At 36.9% G+C, this 21,421-nt stretch overlaps 1 protein-coding gene across 3 annotated transcripts in view; it reads left to right on the top strand.

The window, feature by feature from the left end:
* Grid2 (glutamate ionotropic receptor delta type subunit 2) overlaps window positions 1-21,421 on the top strand; it is a 1,008,435-nt gene that overhangs the window by 572,967 nt on the left and 414,047 nt on the right. For all 3 annotated transcript variants that reach the window (XM_048333648.1, XM_048333649.1, XM_048333647.1), the window contains 3 exons: window positions 10,436-10,489; window positions 15,323-15,496; window positions 20,231-20,392. In XM_048333648.1, coding sequence (XP_048189605.1) covers window positions 10,436-10,489; window positions 15,323-15,496; window positions 20,231-20,392 — 390 coding nt within the window. The remainder of the gene's footprint in view (window positions 1-10,435; window positions 10,490-15,322; window positions 15,497-20,230; window positions 20,393-21,421) is intronic.

Here is a 21,421-nt window from a genome sequence, read left to right as displayed (position 1 = left end):
ACTGAGGAAGCGGAGAGCTGAGGATTGCCTTCAAAGCCAGCCCACCCAGAAAAGTCTGTGAGATGCTTATTTCCAATCAACCACCAAAAAAGCTGGAAGTAGAGTTGTAGCTCAAGTGGCAGAGCACCGACCTTGAATGAAAAATCTAATAAGCAAGATACTGAGGCCTTGAGTAGCAGTACCAAAACAAAACAAAACAAAACAGTTGGGTGATCCATTTCTTGGAAAGATAGAACAGTCAGTTCTAAGATATAATTGTCAATCAGGGTAATTCTAGTAATCTTTATAGAAAGCATGCAATTATAAATGCTGAGAGACAGAACATACATATAAAAATTTCAAGCTCAGAAAAATATTACCAAGATGTTTATGTTCACTAAAACCTAGCTGACGATTTTGAATATGTTTGCCTGTGTGATCATAGCATAGCATGCTTTGTCAGATACTCAATCCTGTTCTGCAAATGACATTTTGTTTGAGCAGTTAGCAGTTGGTGCCTGAGTTTCAAGTGACATTTTGTTACTAAACACAGCTCTGACACCATAAAGTGATTTGTCAATGGTAAGAAAAGGTAGTTTATATTTCCCCATAGTGAAATAACACAGACAGGGGAGTCAATTGCTTGGAATTTGGGAAATTGTCCATTAGTGTCAAGTCCGACACCTTTAAAACATTTCTTACAGTAGACCACCAGGACACTTTTATATGGAAGGAATTGTTGAAGACATTTAGAAATCCCAGAAAGCTTGAAGATCTTGTTTTGATCTTCAAATAAATGACACTAGGGCCATTTTTCCAATGAGCATAAATACACTGAGAATGAAAAACAGTGGTTTAGGATGACAGCCATAGAAATACACTTTTTATTTTTTTCTCTGTTGTTCCCCCCCCCCCTTTGGATACTTTGTATATCAAAACTAATAAAACCTTTTAAATAACTTAACCCTTTGTAGTCCTTGAACTCGAAAATTATTAACTCTTGCATCATTCTTAAAACAGCTACAAAGCATGTTCCTATGTAATGTTAGAAAAGCCTAAAGATATACAAATAATGAACTAGTAATATTTGTTGATGAATAATAACCAGCCTCCTTTGTGGCTTCATGAGTGATGAGTTATTTATAACGCAGGTACATCCAAGCTGTGCAAAGCCTGTCATTACAGTAAGAACAGTAGTAAACCAATTAACTGCCTAACTACAGAAACTAGATGCTTAATTGCCTTACTGGCACAGTACCTAAGAACTAGGGTACAATTTCTCCTCTCGACGCATTCCAGTCTTTCTCCTAGGGCACCATTGGAATTTTGATTGTGATGAGCGAAGAAGAAAAGATTATGGTTCTATGATTAAGCAACAGGTAGACAGATACACAGACACACACATATATAAACATATGTATATATATATATATATATATACACACAAAAAAAAACATGCATATAAATATATATGCTAAGTATTGGATATATATGTATAATACTTAAAAATGTATCAGTATAATGAGTATAATCATTATAGCACACTGACCATATTCAGAAAAGAACATGAGGACTGCATATCACTAAAGGAAAAACAATTTGTTTATTTTTTTGTATGTGTACTGGGTCTGAAACTCAAGGCTTCACACCCTTACTTAGCTTTTTTGTTCATGGCTAGTGCTCTACCACTTGAGTCCCACCTCTACTCCCTGTGTTTTTCTGGTTAATTGGAGATAAGAATCTATTGGTTTATCAGTTCAGTCTGGCTCTGAACGATGATTCCCCCATCCCCAGATCTCAGAGCTGGCAGCATTACAAGCCCGAGCCACTATCCCAATGCATATTTCCATGCATCACTCCAAGGCCAAACGTTCATGAAGTAGGAACAGTAAATGAAATCCCCTTTGGTTTTTCTAACTCTTCCATGACACATAAGATGCTCCTAAGTAGTTATGTATAAAACAGTGCCCCACACACATTGTTCTGCAGTATCCAATTTTTCTTCAGTTATTCTAATTTTGAAGACTGCATAAAGATTTATGAAACATTTAGAAACCAGGACTATGAAAACATTTATACATAAGCATTGCTAATTATTGATTCTCCCATCAGTGTTTGACTTTGTCATTTGAATATTTCTTAACCTTTTTGTCCTCAGGTTTTTTTATATGTAAAGTGTATATTTTAAGGCTTATAAGATAAAGAAGTTAGGAGAAATATATATATATATATATATATATATACACACACATACATATATATATGTATGTATTCCTCCTACACATAATAGTTTGGGGGAGGACCCATATGCTACTCTTAGACATGATTAATAGACTATTCTTTGAATTCTTTTTTCATTTTTGCTTCAATATACAAAAAATCTTGTCTTCACAAAACACAAAACATGCCCTCCAATCTTTATTTTAAGCCCTGATTAAAATCCCATTAAAGGCTTACATTTACTTTTTTGTGACTCATACTGAACAATAACTTACTCTAAGGGTCAGTCAGATATTAATAAAGCTATACATACATAAAAACATAAAATATTATAATGACATTTCCTAATTTTATTACAACAAACAATTAACAAGTGGTCTTTCAAAAATGTAAGAATTGTAAGGTTAGTTTGGGCCCAATATGCATTTTGCCATCCTAGCAAATATCTGAAGTAAACAAACAAACCAGCAGACAAAAAAAACACCACTGCACCTGCTGAAATGAACCAAGAATTAAAACCAGTGGTTCATCACTCTAGCACTAATTATCCAATCTTAAATTTTATCCTAATCATGCAAAGTATTGAAATTGTTAATTTCCTTTTTTAATCTTTTTCCGTTGATGCAAGGCACAGAAGACTGGCCTTCACCACGTGATGCACCCGGAGCCTCCGCACTTGCACGGACGCCCGTTCTTACACATTAGGAAGCATCGCTGGTAGCATGGCGCTGGCCGGATCCCAGTGGTGGCATAGTTCCATCTCCCGGGGGTGTGGGAAGACCCAACTGCACAGCAGTAACAATAAATCTAGCATATCCGTTTATGAAATAACTTTGGCAGTAATGGCAAGAGGAATTGGAAGCAAGTGCAACCGCGGTCTTCCAGCTGGAAGATCAGAGCAGGGATTCTAAAGCAAAAAGCACAAGAGTGAGTTGGCAGAGAGTGGCTTGCTTGGACTAAAGCAGAAGACCGTTGAGTGGGGACCCGTGCTGAGCTCTAGGGAAAAGGCAAACAAGACAATCCCTTCCCCGACTGCCCAGTGTCTGATGATGCCACCTGCTGGATGGATTTGGGATTCATTTATGGAATCCACACGATCCTAAATGGCTAGGATTACAGGTGTGAAGCAGCAGCTCACTGGCCTCACCTACCATCTCTACATCTGTGCCCACAGAGGCCGTTCAGCAGCTGTGAGTGGGAAAAGGATTCCAGGATGCAATGGATGTGAGCGGTGCTGTTGCTTTACACGAGGAGCCAGCAGCTCTTGGATATTTCTCTGGCAACTTGTTCTAGAATAAGCCCTGGAATCTCCTCCTCTAGCTTGCTATGCTCCAGTGTCCTTCTGACAACTGAGAACAGGGACGCAGGCACTGCAAGTTCACAGAAAACTGGAAATCTTTGCATCCACATGTAATACGTAGTGCATCCTCTAAAGGAGGAAAGGCTTTAATTTAGCCTCAAGCTTGAGTGACAAATAGCATATAGCTTTTATGGTTTAGTCTATGATGGAACGGTACTCCGTATTTGTATAACTGTTCTGCATTTAATACCAGTGAGATATATGCTCAGGCAGTGTGGCTGGTCTCTTTGCTTCTCATTGTCCTATATTTAGCATATCTGAAGATTTTACAATGAATGATGGAAGGCTTGGTGATAAATCGTTGGGCTTTTCTAAAGACTCAGAAGTTCCAAAGTTCCTGCCAGCGACAGATGGTCTGTCCTTGCTCATCAGTTTTGTCTCACTGACAGGGCTTGATTCCCGCCCCCCCCCCCCGCCACCCCCCCCCACTCTTTTTGCTAAATTCTCTTAAAGTAAGTCAGCTTCGTGGTAGGTGGGAGAGTTCCATTTGTTATAATTACAGAATATGTACTGTGCATGCTTGTTACACTCTTGCATCTGTGTTTAATGATAGAAGAGAATGGTGGTGTAAAAAAGAAGAAAGAAATTATCAAAAGGAGAATCCCTATTACCCTTGTTCTTGTTATTTTCATACTAAAGTTCTCTGGTGATTGGGATTTTGTTGTTGTTATCTTGCTTCAGTTTTTTTTTTCCTTTATGGACTTGCTTCTCTCTCTCTCTCTCTCTCTCTCTCTCTTTCTTTCCCTTCCTTCCTTTCTTTCTGGAATCTTTCCTTCCTTCTTTTCTTTTCTTCCTTCCTTTCTTTTTCTCTTCCTTCTTTTCCCTTCCTCCCTCCCTCCCTCCCTTCCTTCCTTCCTCTCTCTCTCTTTTTTCTTTCTCTCACTCTCTCTCTTTCCTTCTTTTTGTGCCAGTCCTGGGGCTTGAACTCAGGGCCAAGGCAGTGTCCCTGAGCTTTTATGCTTATGCATTTTATGCTTTTATGCTTTTGTGCATTCTACCACTTGAACCACAGCTCCACCTTCAGTATTTTGTGTAGTTTACTGGAGATATGAATCTCACCGACTTTCCTGTCCAAGCTGCCTTTGGACTGCAGTCTCTGAGCTCGGCTTCCTGAGTGGCTAGAATTTTAGGCGTGAGCCACCAGTGTCCAGCTAGCTTGCTCTTCTCTTTGGGGACTCAAAATGTGTTATAATCTCTTAGTTCTCCTTTTTTCACTATGGCAACATCTTACTTTAGGTCCTTTAATGGTGCATTTTGATTAAGAGCTGAAATTTGTATTTTAAAAGCATGAACTTTTTAATTTAAAGAGCAGAACTAGTGTTTACTAACTCACAAAACATTTTTATGAATCGACACAAAAATACCCATCAAGTACATTACCAGTGATGCAATTGAGTAAGTTCCTGAAAAAATTTAATGAGGAAATTTTCTACCCAATTTCTGATCTTGTCCATGTATTTTAAATATTTATGCACAAAATAGGAGATGTGCTATTTAAGAAAGGAAAGTGGGAAAACTAATAGTTCTCTCTATTTGTGTTCTACCATAACTGCAAACAAGAAATAGATTTCTGAATTTGTAGAATGGCTTAAAATAGCTTAAAATCCAGAATTTGGTCCTCCAAGTTGGTAATGCTATTAGTTGGCATAGTATAACTCAGACTTCAATGCTATTAAGTAGAAAGAGATCTAGTTAAGATTCTTAAGATAATCAATAAATCAGTTTGCATAGTAGTTAGTTGAATTTTATAATCCACACTAAAAGCTTGGAATTTTCTTTCCTTTTTCTTGTCAGTTGTGGGGCTTGAACTCAGAACCTGGGTGCTATCCCTGAGATCATTGCTCAAGGCCAGTGCTCTATCACTTTGAGCCATAGCCCAAAGGTTTTCTGGTGGTCATTTGAACCTGAGTCTCATGGACTTTTCTGCCTGCACTAGCTTTGAACCGCAACCCTCAGTTTTCAGCCCCCTGAATCGCTAGGTTTCCTAGCATGAGCCACCAATGCCCAGCTTGAGCTCAGAATTTCTTTTCATGCAAATATGGCCTAATTATATATTAACTCAGTTGGATAATATGTGGAAAAGCTAGACAAAATTTTCACTCCTATTCATGTTTCTTTCTTTTAATTCTAATATAAGTTTTAACATCTCTGGAGATTCATACATTTATAATATATTCATGTCTATATTAGGTGGCTTCTACTACTACTATATGTATACAAAGTGAACTAACTAAAAGTCAGAAGGTTCACAGGCCACTGAGTTTCATGCTTCATTCCAAACGTTCCTCAATGACTGATACCAGTTATCTTCTCTCTCTTTCTGTGTGTATGTGTGTGGACATGTGCATGTGTTTGCACAATGCATGCTCACACATGCATACTACTTGTAGGGCTTGAAGTAAGTGCCTGGGCATTGTCCCTGAACATTTTTTTCACTTAGAGGTAAGGCTCTACCACTTGAACCACAGTTCCATTTCCAGCTTTTTGGTGTTTAATTGGAGATAAGCATCTCACAGACTTTCCTGCTAAGGCTGGTTGTGAACCAGGATCCTCAGATCCCAGCTTCCTGAGTAACTAGGGTTACAAGCATGAACCACTAGCACCCAGCTCAGTTATAGTTTCACTACTGACTATTCATATTGGTAATTTTCAATAACTTTGAATTCCGAAAATTTGGAGAACTCTTGCCAGTTTACTGGTTATACACAAAGAAGTTAATGTATAACAAAGAAATCATCTTTCTCTTTTACTAGACATTTTCTCAGATAAAAAAAATGGTGGTATATGAACTTTCTGTGTGTAATCTCGAAATAAGTTTCAATTCCTTTAAAACATGGAATTAAAGTAGTATGTAGATTTTAGTCATGCATACTTGGTTAGGTAATTAAGGGAACATGACACATTTGTCTTTTTATACTGAAGTACTTTTGTAGGAAAAAAAATGGGCTTGCAGAAAAAAATCCTGAATATCATTAATAGAGTCAACAAATACAGAATGATTTTGAAATCATGCTTATATAATGTCACAGAAGTACAAGTTAGTCTATTGAATGTGTTTATTGAAGTCCACTAAGATCAGAGATTACAAAACAGAGGTTAATAAAGCTACTTTGCAATAATTAAGATAGGCTAAATTACTTTAGGGGGAAAAAAAGCATCAGAAAGCCAGACATTGTTGGCTCACACCTGTAGTCCTAGCTACACAGGAGATTGAGATCTAAGGATTATGATTCGAAGACAGTCAGGGTAACAAAGGTCCCTAAGACTCTAATCTCCAATTAACCACCAAAAAGTCAGAAGTGGAAGTGTGACCGATGTGGTAGGGTGCCAGGCCTTCAAAGCAATTCTAATAATCACACACACACACACACACACACACACACACACACACTCACAATGCATAACCAAAATGTAATGTCTCAGTGCAGCAGAACTTTATTTCATGCCAACTCAACTGCAGAGCATACAGAGACAGTCTGCTGCATGCACCCCAACCATTGTGACTTGCCAGTGATGTCAGCGAGGCCCAGAGTGCAGAGGCAGCACATGGGAGGTTGCATTGGTCAGAGTAGAACGTGATAACATCACTCCTGCTCCTATTCTATTGGCTAGAACTCAGCGACAGGGGGTTGCTGTCCTCTGCAAGGCATGGTGGGAAAGTTGGACCTAGTGCTGTCCAAGTAGAAGAAGAGAGTATAGTTGGGTGTTCATCTACAAGTTTCTATGAAATGATTTACACTATTATGGGATATCTATTGTCTAATTCTTCTGATAAACTTTGCATCCTTTCCTTGTCCTTAGGACAGAATATTTTATTTCATTTAGCAAGTCCAATTTTAAGAGAAACTTCAGGACTAGTGAGTGCACAACAACAGTGAGACTCAAAGAACCTCAGTAGGAGATTGCAGAGTTTAAAGGCCTGATGGAGGTTCTGAAAGACCCTTCCTTTAAAAATGTGCATTGAGGGGTGAATTTCTGTTTACTCACGCTGAGGAGTTATCCACACCTGCCACCTATGATGAAGAGCTCCCAACTTAGGACGTGAAGATAAAGACTGTTCATCCTCAGAGGCGTACTTAGAGTTTTCTTCTTGCTTCAAACTATACTGGTAAAATAACTTACACTTGTAATAGTGTTGACTGAAACCAAAGACTGGAAGGAGAAATCATTTGTCTGCTGACCACGCGCCAAGAAGGGAGAGATAATGACTTGAATCATGGCCTTCAAGGAGATAGCTGCCTTTCTTCTTTACTGTAATACAAGTTTGAGCCTTGCTCAGTTGTGTCCCAGGCTGTATCATGCATTCTCCTGGAAGTTTATTTCAAATCACAGTGGGAAGGAAGACTGGTACTGTGAAGACAAATTACCCGGACTTATCATCCACCAGTTCTAAGCACATTCCTACAACATAAATTACTTAACAGTTTATAAAGATAACGGAGAGCTCTCATAGCGTGCCTTTTGCTTAATCTTGCCTCATGGCACATATTATCTAAATACGGACAAGTTGGTTTAAATGATGTCATTTCTTTTCTATATGTCTAATGCTGTTTCAGAAATGTCTTCAGTCTTCATTACCCTGGCTTTCCTGTCTCTTTTTGGCTAAACTATTACTCTGTCTCCATTTTTCTTGTAGCATTTTTCTCTCTCATTGGTACATTTGCTTCTCCATTTTATCTAAAGACTTACCTTCCTTCCTTCCTTCCTTCCTTCCTTCCTTCCTTCCTTCCTTCCTTCCGTCCGTCCTTTTTTCTCTACTTCCTTCCTTCCTTTTTGTGGTTGGTACTGGGGTTTGAACTCAGGCCTTGGCTCTACCACTTGAATTATATATTCACTTCTGGCTTTTTGATGGTTAATTCAAGAAAAACGTCTCGGGCTGGGGATATAGCCTAGTGGCAAGAGTGCCTGCCTCGGATACACGAGGCCCTAGGTTCGATTCCCCAGCACCACATATACAGAAAACGGCCAGAAGCGGCGCTGTGGCTCAAGTGGCAGAGTGCTAGCCTTGAGCGGGAAGAAGCCAGGGACAGTGCTCAGGCCCTGAGTCCAAGCCCCAGGACTGGCCAAAAAAAAAAAAAAAAAGAAAAACGTCTCATACTTTCCCATCTGGGCTGGCTTCAAACCACAATCCTCAGATTTTAGCTTTTTGGTTAGTTAAGATTGCAGGTATCAGGTACTGGTGCCTAGTCCCCATCCTTGATTTTCATATATTATACCTTAATCTTTAACTTAGAGTTTTAAAATTCTAATGGAGTTTTCACTTACTATCTGTTACTTTCCAACTTTAATAAATTATTGATGATATGTCTCTACAACTATTAGAGAAAATAATTAGAAATTTAGAATGTTTATTCCAACTGATATGAACTAAAAAGTGTTTCTTCCTTAGCTAAAACTGAAATTGCTATGACTCATACATTCTATAATAAATTGAGCATGCTTATATTTCAAAATGACAATAATAATAATAATGATAAATACAGATAATACTCACTTGTCAGATAATGTATGTCTACATACCTTAGCAAGATCATAGAGACTAAGGATATATACATACATATGTATATATACATATATAAACACACACATTCACATGTATATACATATGTCACACACATATAGAGAAAGAGACAAAGGGAGAGAGACAGAGAAATAGTATAAAATTCATACCAAAAATTAAAAAATTTTCTTCAAATAGCAATATAAATTTTAAAAGATGTCAAATCACATAAAAATTTGTATGAAATTATATTTCTTCAGATTAAAATTCATCTTTCAAGTAGTTCTCAATAGGACAAAGAATAACTGCAAAATGTGCTTCACACTTTTATAATAGCTTCTTGCTCATTATTAGAAAACACCTTCATATTGAAGAAACCGTCTTAAGTATTATTCCTAGAAATTAAAGAACAACTTCTCACAAAGAAGTTTCACTTATTATAAGCTCATTATATGAAACATAAGAACCTGTCTAGGGTGTGTATGATAGGAATTTATAGAACCCTAGATATGAAAGCTTTTCTCTCTTCCCCTCCCCCTCCCTCCCTCCCCCCCTCCCTCCCTCCCTCCCCCCCCTCCCTCCCTCCCTCCCTCCCCCCCTCCCTCCCTCCTTCCCTCCCTCCCTCCCTTTCATACAAGCACATACAAGTGTATACACAAATATACAGGTTTATATATACACAGAGCTTACATTTTTAATGTAAGCCAAAAAATATTAGAATAAACATCTAAAGTTAGTCAACCAAAGTTGCTTATCATTTGCTGTTTGCTTTTTCCTTTAGGTAAGCTTTATTTATTTTCACCTTCTTAGCAATCTGAAAGCTAGTAAAATTCCCTACCCATGTCTCAATTCTAATCTAATATAAATTGCTCTTAGTATGTTACAACCAGATAAGTTTAGAATTGAATTTATTCAAATCTCCAATAATTTCAGGAGGACATGCAGTTGCTCACTTACACAAACATAAGAGCAAGAAGACGCACAATGAAGAAACAGTAACAGGATGAAAAAATTAAGTTGGGTGAAATTATAGAAGGATATATACTTAGATATTCATTAGGTGTTAATTACAAAAGCCACCAAAGTTTATTTGGAATGGGAAAGTGAAGATTTAAACTCCTCTCTCTGTTAAATCACACAACATTTCTATTTTTCTAGCTTTTGATGAAGGATGCTTTGATTTAGCGAGTCGACAGTGCACCTATCTACATATCAAACACATTTCTATGCATTTTGCTAATGGATATTCATCTTTGAACAAATCTAAACTCCTATAATGTGATTCGTTTTCATCCATTTACAAAAAGCCTGCTTTTTAGTTTGTTTGGTTTGTTTTATGTGATCATTGCTGATGGCTGATTTGTTTTCTATTCCAGGTTGTGGAAACAAACTTGGTTGCTTTCGACTGTCATTGGATCATTATAAACGAGGTAAAGTCAAGTTACCTTTCTTGTCACCTCCATCCTTCTGTCGGGGAGGCAGCTGCTCTCAGCATTTCCTGCAGCCTTGAATTGCTATGGAGACAGAATCCCAAGTCAACTTTCCGCTTTCTGAGTGAATGCTGTTAAACAAAAATAGAATAAGGATTTTTAAAAATGATAAAAGTCTTTATCTGAATAAAATAAATGGAGACAGTCTTCCCCACTGAGTATCCTTTAGCTTTTCCAGTTGGCACATACTGCCTGCTTAGAGAGCTCATCTTCATGAAAAGTACAGTTCCCTTTGTAAGAGAAGTGAATTCTGCTCAGGGGAGAGCCTCTATTCCATTTATATTTTAATGTCATTTTAAAAACTTTCATATCCACCTCTTTACATGAGGATTAAATAGTTCTGCATATGAATATGAATCAAGACAGAACAGAGGATTTTTTTCCCATTTACAGAAAGAAATACAATTGTCTCAAAGTCCATACACTTGTCAAATTCCTCAGGGAAGGCTTCTTATTTTTGTAAAGATAATCTATAAGATTAAACATCTATTACACATGAATGTCAGCAGCTCACGCCTGTAAGCTACTCAGGAGGCTGAGATCTGAGGCTCAGAGTTCAAAACCAGCCCCGGCACACAAATCTGAGAGACTCTTATTTCCAATTAACCAACAGAAAGCCTAAAGTGGAGCTATGGCTAACATGGCAGAGCACTAACCTTGAGCAAAGAAGCTAAGAGACAGAGAGCAGACTCTGAGTTCAAGACCCAATTCACACACACACACACACACATGCACACACACACTGTATCTCTATAATGTTATATATTTGTAATATCCTTATATATTATACACATATGTGATATATACATATATGTATTATATATGCTATATAATATGTGTTATATATCTGTTTGTGTATGTGTATATATATATATGTATGTACTTTACAATATCTGAGAACTTCAAGTACTTATTAGCCAAGAACACTAAGAATTATGAGCAGACCAGTCCTGGACTAATTATATGATTAAATCAAATAGTGATAGTCAGATGTAGCTTCAGTCATATATATGATTTACAAATAAAGATAATGTATTGAGGGATGCCGATGGCTTATGTCTATAATCATAGCTACTCAAGAGACTGAGATCTTAGGACTGCAATTCAAACCCAGCCCAGACAGTAAAGTCTGTGAGACTCTTATCTCCAATTAACCACAAGGAAACTGGAAGTAGAGCTGTGGCTCTAAGTGGTAGAGCACTAGCCTTAAGCAGGGACAGCTCCCAGGAGCTGAGTTCAAGCTCCACCACTGACAAAACAAAAAAGTATAATGGATTATTATTTATTTATGTTCTTTCTATGGACTTACAGAAAATTAGAAAAATGTCAGGAATAAAAGAATATTTGGGATAAGAATTCTGATTTTGCTAGTCAGCAAAAGAGATTAAATCCTGAGTATAAAATTTATCAGATGTTACCATGAACATAAACTCCAATTTCCCTTTGGATAGATTGATTTGTATGAGTAGAATTGAATGAGGTCTCAGCCAATGCTAACTCAGTTTGTAACAAATAACTCAATACATGGTATCACAGGAAGATCATTTCCTATTAAAACTCACATTGCACTTTCTATACTTAGTTCTGAGTGCTAAGTTATTCCATGAATACTGAGGGGCGAGGTCTTCAAAGGACAAATCATTTTGCTCTCCTTTTGCAGAGAAGTAAAAATAATTCCCAGCTCCTGGTTGTTTCTCCTACTCAAACCTGTGCTGATGGTCACACTTTTTAGCTCAGGGTAAAGATGCCAGAAATATCTTTCGAGTTGGGTTTTGCTCACCCAAAATTTATATCTCTGTGATTAGCCACTGTACTTCTGTCACATTAAGAAATATTTTTCTGAGATTTCCACAGGCAGTATGTGCATGTATAAGAGCTGGATTTTTTTAAGTGAGGGTCTGATTCCTTCTAATTTGGTTATCTTTTTTTCTTTTTTTGAGACCAGGTCTCATGATGTAGCTCAGACTAGTCTCAAACTCAAAAAAAAAAAAAAAATCATCTTTCCTATCCCTCCCAAGTGCTGAGATTACAGGCATATGCTACCATGCTCAGCTTCTCATACCTCTTAATTCTCCATCTAGGATGAGTGTACATCAGGGCAGAAGGAAGAACCAAAGGAAAGGGAGCTTAGCAAACTTTGATAGTTTTCCAGATCAATTTTTTTCATTTCTATTTTTTCTGTGAGGGAAGTAAGCTTCAAAGAAAATAAAGAGTTCTTCATATATATTCACCACTTTTATGTTGACCTGGTAGTAATAGAATTTAAAATGCATTTTCCATTGTAAAGTTTCAATTATTTTTGTCTTGTGTTTGTTGGTTGTTTTGATAATTCTCTTTATGGATTATATTTGTGTATTTTTTTTTACTGACTCATTTGCAATCTTAGGGGAGACTTTTATTCCACTAGCTTTTGTATTTGGTTTAATTAGTTTGTAGATTGCATTCTTTAAAACTAAAGAATCTTTACAATACTTCAGTCTAATATTAAATTCCTTCTTTATATTTTTTCTTTGGGGGCTGGCATGCATTAGTAACAAGAAAGGACTTCGTTGTAATAATACTATACATCCATGCAGTGTACCTTGAACAACTTCACAGCCTCCTTTATATTTCTGTCCTTCCTCCTCTCTCAAATATTGCTTGATAGGTTTCATTATTCTGTCTTTATAAATAGTTAGGTACTCTCCTCAGTATCAGCAGATACACCCTCCCCTCCGTCCCCCTTCCTTTCTTCCTCTGCCCCCTGATTCACCCATAACACCCATTATAACAGGTGATCTGAACATTGGCTAGTTATCTTCGAGATGGAGTGAACTTTCCTGTCTGGCCTGGCCTTGAATCCTTATCTTCTAGACCTCAGCTAGAATGACAAGTGTGAGCCACTGGGTACAAAAACATAAACCTTGTAGTTTAAACATTATTTTAAAAACATTAGAACAATATATAGCTTCAGTGCATAATAGTTTCTTATTTTAAAAAAAAAGAAATTTACTTGTGGATTTTAAAATCCATTTTGATATAATCTTTATTCCAGATTAAGTGATAGATTGTCTATGTGTCAGTCATGTTGATGTAACACATTGCATCTGTCTCCCTTGAAATGGACTTTTTGGGATGTAGAAGTAACATTTCCGTAAATGTGAAAGAGCTCCTCATCAAGTTCTCATCTCACTACCGCTACTGATTTTTGAGATCAGGTGTCAAAACCACAACCGCAGGTGAAAGTTGTGAGATAGACTGTCTCTTGGTTTCATTCAGGATGGCAGATTCTTTCCTTCCAGAAAATTAATTTCTTTTTCCTTCACACATAAAATAGGTGAAATCTATTCCATTCAAACTGGCATTTCTTCAGATTTACTTAGGCGTAGACACCCGAGATCTTCACCTTTTGGAAAAGTACATGTGTTTTGAAAGCATAACTCGTGAGAGATGGCTTAATCATTCTTCACTATACAACATGGAAATTTTAAAACATGAAAACATTGAATGGCAATATTAATATCAATTAAGTTTAAACTTTTTCAAGTTAATAATAAAGATTAAAATGAAGTTGCAAGAACACTGTTGAACCTGTAAGCAGATGACAGAAAGTAAAAATGTGACCCATGCTTTTTCAAGCAGAGCCTTTGGTGGCCAGCAAAATGACACAGACTAAGGAAAAAAGACGGTGTTTTAAACCGAGAAAAAAAGATATTTTTATGGTACATTAACAATTAATAACCCAGAAATTTCTAATATCACACTGGATTTAGTGATGGCTAGGTGTTATTTTATATTCAGAAAAATCTATATTTCATGAAGATCACAAAAAGAATAAATTTTAAAGCTAATATAGGCTTTGAAGAAGAGAAATATACAGTTACTTCTATATCTGCTATTAAGCCAAATTTGAATATTTAACTATGGGTTTGTGAAGACAGGAGAGAAGGAACTACACTTTTGAGTTATGCACTCAGCAGCACAAGAAAATTCCTTTTTTTTTCTCCCTTTACTAAACCTGGCTCAGTCTTATTCACCAACAGAACTTTGCAACGTTATGTCAGGACAATGATAAACTACCTTATGCACTCAGACACTAACGAGAAATTTGTTTTATCAGTCCTTTACTGAGAGAAACATATAAGCAAACTCCAATAGGAAATAATAAAGAAAAATAGTGTATAATGTTTTCCTACTTGAGGGGATGGGTGGGGTTTGGATAGATGAAGGGAGAATGGTGGAAACGGGTGACAGTGGTGAAGATGCATGGCCTTCATAAATTCATATGTTGAGCTGAAACCCCCTTGTCCAACTACTTAAAGATAATAGTAAAATAATATTTCCTCTTGCTCCCTCTACTCACCTCACTTCAAAAGCCTCATTTTTCATGGCTAGGAACAATTACTCTTATATTGCAGCTACCTCCCTAGGTCCTCAAAATACCTTGAAATCCACTCGTGAATAATGAATATCCGAACTCGTTTTTGTGAGCTATGGCACATTTTCACCCATTTTCTATTATAGTTTTAACATCTCAAGGGGTAAAATTGCTATTGATAAAGTGTACATAAGTCAAATTCTTAGAGTTTATTTAGACATGAATCTGAATTACTGAAAGTGATTACAATTATCTTGATCATTTTAATGAGTAGGAGCTGTTTTTATTTGATAGGTGCTAAGCCTTCAGTAAATGTATTATAGACAGCATGTCTATGTAACTACTTATGGATGGCTTCTTTTCCCCATTACTGAATGAAAGAATTTCTAATTCTTCCGCTACTATTTATATTACAGGAAATAAATGATGCAGACGTACAGGAACTTGTAAGAAGGTCAATTGGAAGGTTAACGATTATTCGACAGACCTTTCCTGTCCCCCAGAATTTAAGTCAGCGATGTTTCCGCGGCAACCATCGGATATCTTCAACACTCTGTGATCCAAAGGACCCATTTGCTCAGAATATGGAGGTATATCCGGGTTATGGGCTCTTTCTTCCAGAATGCATTATTGGCCAATTGCAAAGGGATCCTTCAGGGTTGCACTAGATCCTGAATTACCTGTTGTCGTTTTAGAGTAATGCTCTTTCTCCGGAACTTTAATCAGCTGGATAGGGAAAGAATGCCAAGAACCTGGGTCTTTTATTCATTTGATCTTAATATAGAAAAAAAAAGTCTACTTCTTTAATAGAAATAGCTGAAGGCTATTTCCTTTGGAGCAAGTAGATCCATGAGACACTTCTCAAAGTACAATTTGGGATTCGTACTCCAAATGCTAACTGCCAACTATGAAGCTGTTTTCATGGCTGTATACAAAGGACATAGGCATTCTTTTAAAAATAAATTTACAAGAATCCATCCAACAGTAGATGGGTGCTTTTTATTAAATAGTGATGAATTTCAGTACAAAATATATATAAAATTTTAAAAAGTGCTCCGCATTATCTAGTCACATGAACTCGGGCAAGATACACCTGGAATCTTCACTACTCAGACAACAATGAAGAATTTAAAAGTAAAATCTCTAAACAGCAAGTAAAGAAAAAAAAAACATGGAGTTTCACTCATAAAAAGGCTCTTAAAATGCTCACTTAGAGCATTTTTTTCTAAAGGAAACAATTCCATCAGTTATTTCCTTTTGGCATAGGTGATTTCAATCTGCCAAATTTTAGAGGGTTTTAGACACACAGTAGGCATTTCAATGACAGAAAGAACAAGATAGGGGACTCTAGCTGGGAAGAGCCAGAAAAAAGGGGAAGAATCAATAAGATAAACTACATCTTACTAGTGTAAGGATATGGGCCAAATCAGCTCCTTAGATGACTTGTGCATCATGTTAGCATATTGCTGAGTATCCGTAAAGATAATACTCATGATCACTTTTAAAAATAAGGAAAACAATATACTATAAAAATGATACATTCAAAACTTTACCATGGGAAATATTTACCATGGGAAATATACATGGGAAATATTTAATACTTAGGATATGTTCGATGTGAACAATTTGAAAGTAATACAGCCTTAGGAAGATTAGTTTCTACTTCTCTAAAAAGCGAATCTTATAATCTCTCTAACTTTAGTCACCTTTGAGAATTTTTAGATGAATGGATATTTATCCAGCTGCTGCTGCTGCTCTGTGTGTGTGTGTGTGTGTGTGTGTGTGTGTGTTGATATGATTGCCAGTACTGAGGTTTCAACTCAGAACTTCTTGTTAGGCTGGTGCTCTACCACTTGTGTCAAGTCTCCGGGCCTATCTAACCATTTCTTAATGATTACTAGCATTTACTATTATAAGAAGCAGAAGTCCCTCACTGGATTTTTAAGTGAGTTTAGAACAGGTTACATTTAGGAGCTGAGATCATAAAATCTTATCCTGTACAATCCATCACACATACCTCAGCACTTTGTGCCTTTGTGAATGTTTGTGGATTTGATGTAAGTGAAGAAGTAATTGTCAAAGTAAACCACCCTGCAGCCATATAAAAAAAACTGTTCAAATTTTAGTGCCACTTTTTATGGCATGCTTATCATAATGGACTCTTTGCACATTAGCTGGTAGTGAATGTAATTGATGTGAAAATGATAGAATTCTAAGAAAAGCAGAGAAGCACTTTTACTTAGAAAATTATGAAATATTAAAAACTGCTCTTGTCAAAAGAAGCAGGAAATAAGGGAAGAAACTTAAGAATAATTGACTTTGTCTTCAGGGAGAACAAAAAAAATCTTTGAATGTGCATTTGCTCAACTGTGCAGTTCTTCCAGTTCAGTCTGCTAAAAAATAGATATTTCACTAATTTACAGAATCTTAAATATATCTAATACCCTCCTACTCCAACTCCTATCTTTACATTATTGCTCTCAAACACACAGATGGGAAAGAACAGGGCAACTTCTTTTTCTTTTGAGGACTTACTACATATCATCTTTACTCTTATGTGTGATAACATTTGACTAAATATTTAATATAGAAATGGAAAACTGACACCTTTATATGTGATGATTTATATAATCGAGGGTGTGAATGCAGGGTTCTTGAATTTCAAATGGTCCACTAAAAGCAAAATGCCTTGGTGAACATTTTTATCTCTCTGAAGTTAGAGAAAGCAACATTTGCATTATTTCCTATCAACAAGTTACCTCTGATTGGTAATGTGGAGAATCACATTCTTTAGGAGAACCCCTCAGCTTGGAGCCTATGAAAACAATGCAGAGAAATATGACCATGGAGAAGCTTTTAACTCAGAATTCGTAAGTGTACCATTTATAAATTTCAATGAAAGTAGAAGTTTGCAATATGGCTCAAGCAAACTCTAAATATAGAAAAAGAACTACAAAACCACAAATTAATCAACATAAAAGAGAATGATGTGAAGCTCTTTAAGCAGTTACCAATGTTAATATTTGTAGAAAGGGAAATGAGATGTATAAAGAGCTGAAGACAAGGTTCATAAACTTAAAATTAGTGCTCAAAAAACTAAAATCCTGATTGAATTTAAATTTCATAGTAAATAATAAAAATAAGATCGCTTAACTAGGAGTAGGAGCTATTTGCTGTTTGGTGAAACTCATGTTAAGGAAGAGAAACAGTTGAATATTCAAATTACACAGATATGTATTGCACTCTTGTAATTCAAGTGACTCTGTGGTCATCCACAAAGTTCTGTCCTCAGACTTATTATTTTCAAGAAAACTACATGAATGAATATGGATAAAATGATGATCCGATTTATAGCTAACACAAAGCCACAAGAGAAATCTTATGATTTGTTACATTATCAAGATAAAAAAAAATTAGTATTGACTAATAAACCTAAAAATTGAAATTGTACAGAGATAAAATTACAGGTTCAAGCTGGGGGTCAGTAACTCATGTCTGTAATTCTAGCTACTCAGGAGGCTGAGAAATGAGAATCTCAGTTCAAAGCCACTCCCCACAGGAATGTTTGTGAGATTCTTATCTAAAATTCATGGCCAAAAAGCCTGAAGTACAGATCGGCTTCAAGTGGCAGAGCACCAACATTAAGTGGAAATCCTAAGGAACAACACCCAGATCCAAACCTCAATACTGGATTTATGTGTGTGTGTCTGTGTGTGTGTGTGTGCACGCACATACACACGCATGCACACACACACAGAGTATGTTCAAAATCAATTGCACAAAGTCTAGCCGGAAGAGTTATGATTGGACAACTGTCTGAAGCTGTTGAGAATGCAAATTCAGTAACATCATAGTACAAGCCAGATTTTCTGTAAACCATTTATAAAAGTACAACCTTAGACTCCTATGTTTAGAAGCCCTTGGCTAAGATCAAGAGATGGATACAAATGATTCCATTATGATCTACTAATCACATTACATCTGCATTAGCATGCTGGTTCTAGCTACTACACTTTTAACAGAAACAGAAAATGAGAAGACAGAATGAAGAAAGTAAGATGTTGAAAAGCCTACAAACTCTATCAGATAATGATTAATATAATGGCCAAGGGAGTGTCAGGGCAAGTGATGATTATCCTGAAAAATGATTGGATGTTCAGTGCTATAAGTCAACAGGCACCTAGAAAACATGGTAAATCTGATACTGGACCCTGGACTTTTAGACATTAGAAGCATTGTATGTTTTTGCTCAGCAAACAATCATTGGTGTTGGTTGTCACCAGAGAAATAGATAATTTGTGTTCAAAATGAAGTCACCCCTTCATGTATGTGTGTGTGTGTATGTGTGTGTGCGCGCGCGTGCTAGCACTGGGGCATGAACTAAAGGTCTGGGGTGACATTAATTTCAATCACTTTCTTGATTTTTCAGTTTTACCAGGACTTTCCTCTAAGAGGTCATGATATAACGTTTATCACCTTTGATTGACCTTCATGTTTTCTAAATAAATTCTACTTTCTCAGAAAAATAAGCACTTTTTGTAATTAATTGATAATATGAATAGTGATTCTTACAAGACATAACTGTAACACTAGAATTAACCTTACAAAGATGTGTTCATAATTTTCTTAGTCTTCATAGAGAAATGATAATAACATTGTTGCCTTAGAAGAAGAAAGTATAGCTATAAATTCACATTCACAAATTTTAAGTCCATGGTGTTTGTCATTTCAGTGATTCATAATCAATGTGTATGCCTGTTATTCTTATATATCTTGCTCATTGTAATATTTATGAATGATTTGATTTCCTTCCCTGTCTGCAGAAGAGCAGAAGAGCAGAAACACAAATGCATACTCTGCTCCTTTTCTGAACCTTGAACTGTCCTCTAAATAAGATGGAGTTGATCTCACGTTGATTAGTTGATCTCATCTGAATAACTAAAAGGCAGGAATCTGCCGTATTTAGAAAACATATTATTCTGCATGCTCTTCCGATCTTAAGCCCTTAGCTCCTTACCTCCTCAGGAAGAAATAAGGGCCCATGATTTCTACAGCCTGACACTAACTGCCTTGATTCTATGGAAACTACTCTTTTTTATCTGCTCTTCCATACCTAAATAAGCTGGGGAAAAAGCAATGGAGTCATACAATCAGACAAGGCTGCATTCTCAATGGTGAAATTTCCTGGGAAATGTAAAAGAAGCCTGCTTCAGGAATAACCCAATAAACCAGCCCTGGCTGCCATGTGCATGCGCGGCTCTTCTCCTGGGGGTCTGGCATCGATGTCTTTAATGATCACACTGCCCCACTCACTGTCTTTTCAGATTTCCAACCTTTACATTTACGACACGGTGCTACTGCTTGCTAATGCTTTTCATAAGAAGCTAGAGGACCGGAAGTGGCATAGCATGGCGAGTTTGTCCTGCATCAGGAAGAATTCGAAGCCCTGGCAAGGAGGGCGGTCCATGTTAGAAACCATCAAGAAGGTAAATACCCACAAGCCTCTCACTCTTCCCAGCACGCATGCCCAGAGGATACTCCAAATCAGTGTTTGACAGGATGGATAGCTTTTAGGTTTTTGTTTTCTTGTGACTAATAATACTTCAGGGAACTCAGAGCACAAAATGAGAAAGGATATGTGTGTGTGTGTGTGTGTGTGTGTCAAGAAATGCCAGGGGTTGCAAACATGTATTAAAAAGGAGTCCTTATTTTTTATGTAGGGGACTTATGCAAATAGATAATCTCTGGTTGAGATATTATTTGTTGCCATGGTTATATCATTAAGATTTCGATGCAAAAGTTGTTTTTATCTCTTGTTGATATTATAACACCACACTATCAACTGAAAAAAATCCTGGTAGACTTAGTTGGTTGTCTTTGTGTAAAGGACACATGGTAAGTAAGATATTGTGATTTATTTATTAAGGGTAGGGTGATACAGGGGCTTGGACTCAGGGACTAATGCTTCTTCAGCTTGCTAGATTGATTGGTGATGGAGATGGAGTTTCTTGGCCGTTGCTGCCTAAGCAGGCTTCAAACCAGAGTTTTCCATTTCTCAGCTGCCTAAGTAGCTAAGCAGGAGCCGTGGGTGCCCAACTGACCACCTTTAACTTATAAGAAAGACACGGCTGATGAACAGTTAAGGTGTTACAGCACTTGGGATCTATTTTTGCCTTCCATTGCATTTTTCTTCTTCACTGTCAGGGGTTGCCTACCTGCCTGTGACCGGCATTGACACAGTTACCCTCGCCATTCCCACAAGGCCATTTTTGTTGCTCCACTCATCTCAGTGCTAGAAGCGCTCTGCAGTTTATTAACCTCTTTGTCATGTCGTCCTTGCTGACATTTTCCGTTTGTCTTGCACAGCCTCTTGGATTTAAAATGAAGTGATTAATGAAACAAGCAAATTACTCCCATACCCTTTACACAAAGAAGACAGCCATGAGACGTTTATCTTCTTTATCTTTCCATCCTTTTCTGAATATGTTTATCTTTCTCCCCTGAAATAACAACAA

The sequence above is a fragment of the Perognathus longimembris genome, chromosome 24 (genome assembly GCF_023159225.1).
Source record: "Perognathus longimembris pacificus isolate PPM17 chromosome 24, ASM2315922v1, whole genome shotgun sequence".
Taxonomy (NCBI): Eukaryota; Metazoa; Chordata; class Mammalia; order Rodentia; family Heteromyidae; genus Perognathus; species Perognathus longimembris.
Note: the sequence above shows the minus strand (reverse complement) of the source record. Positions and strands in the feature narration are given on the sequence as shown.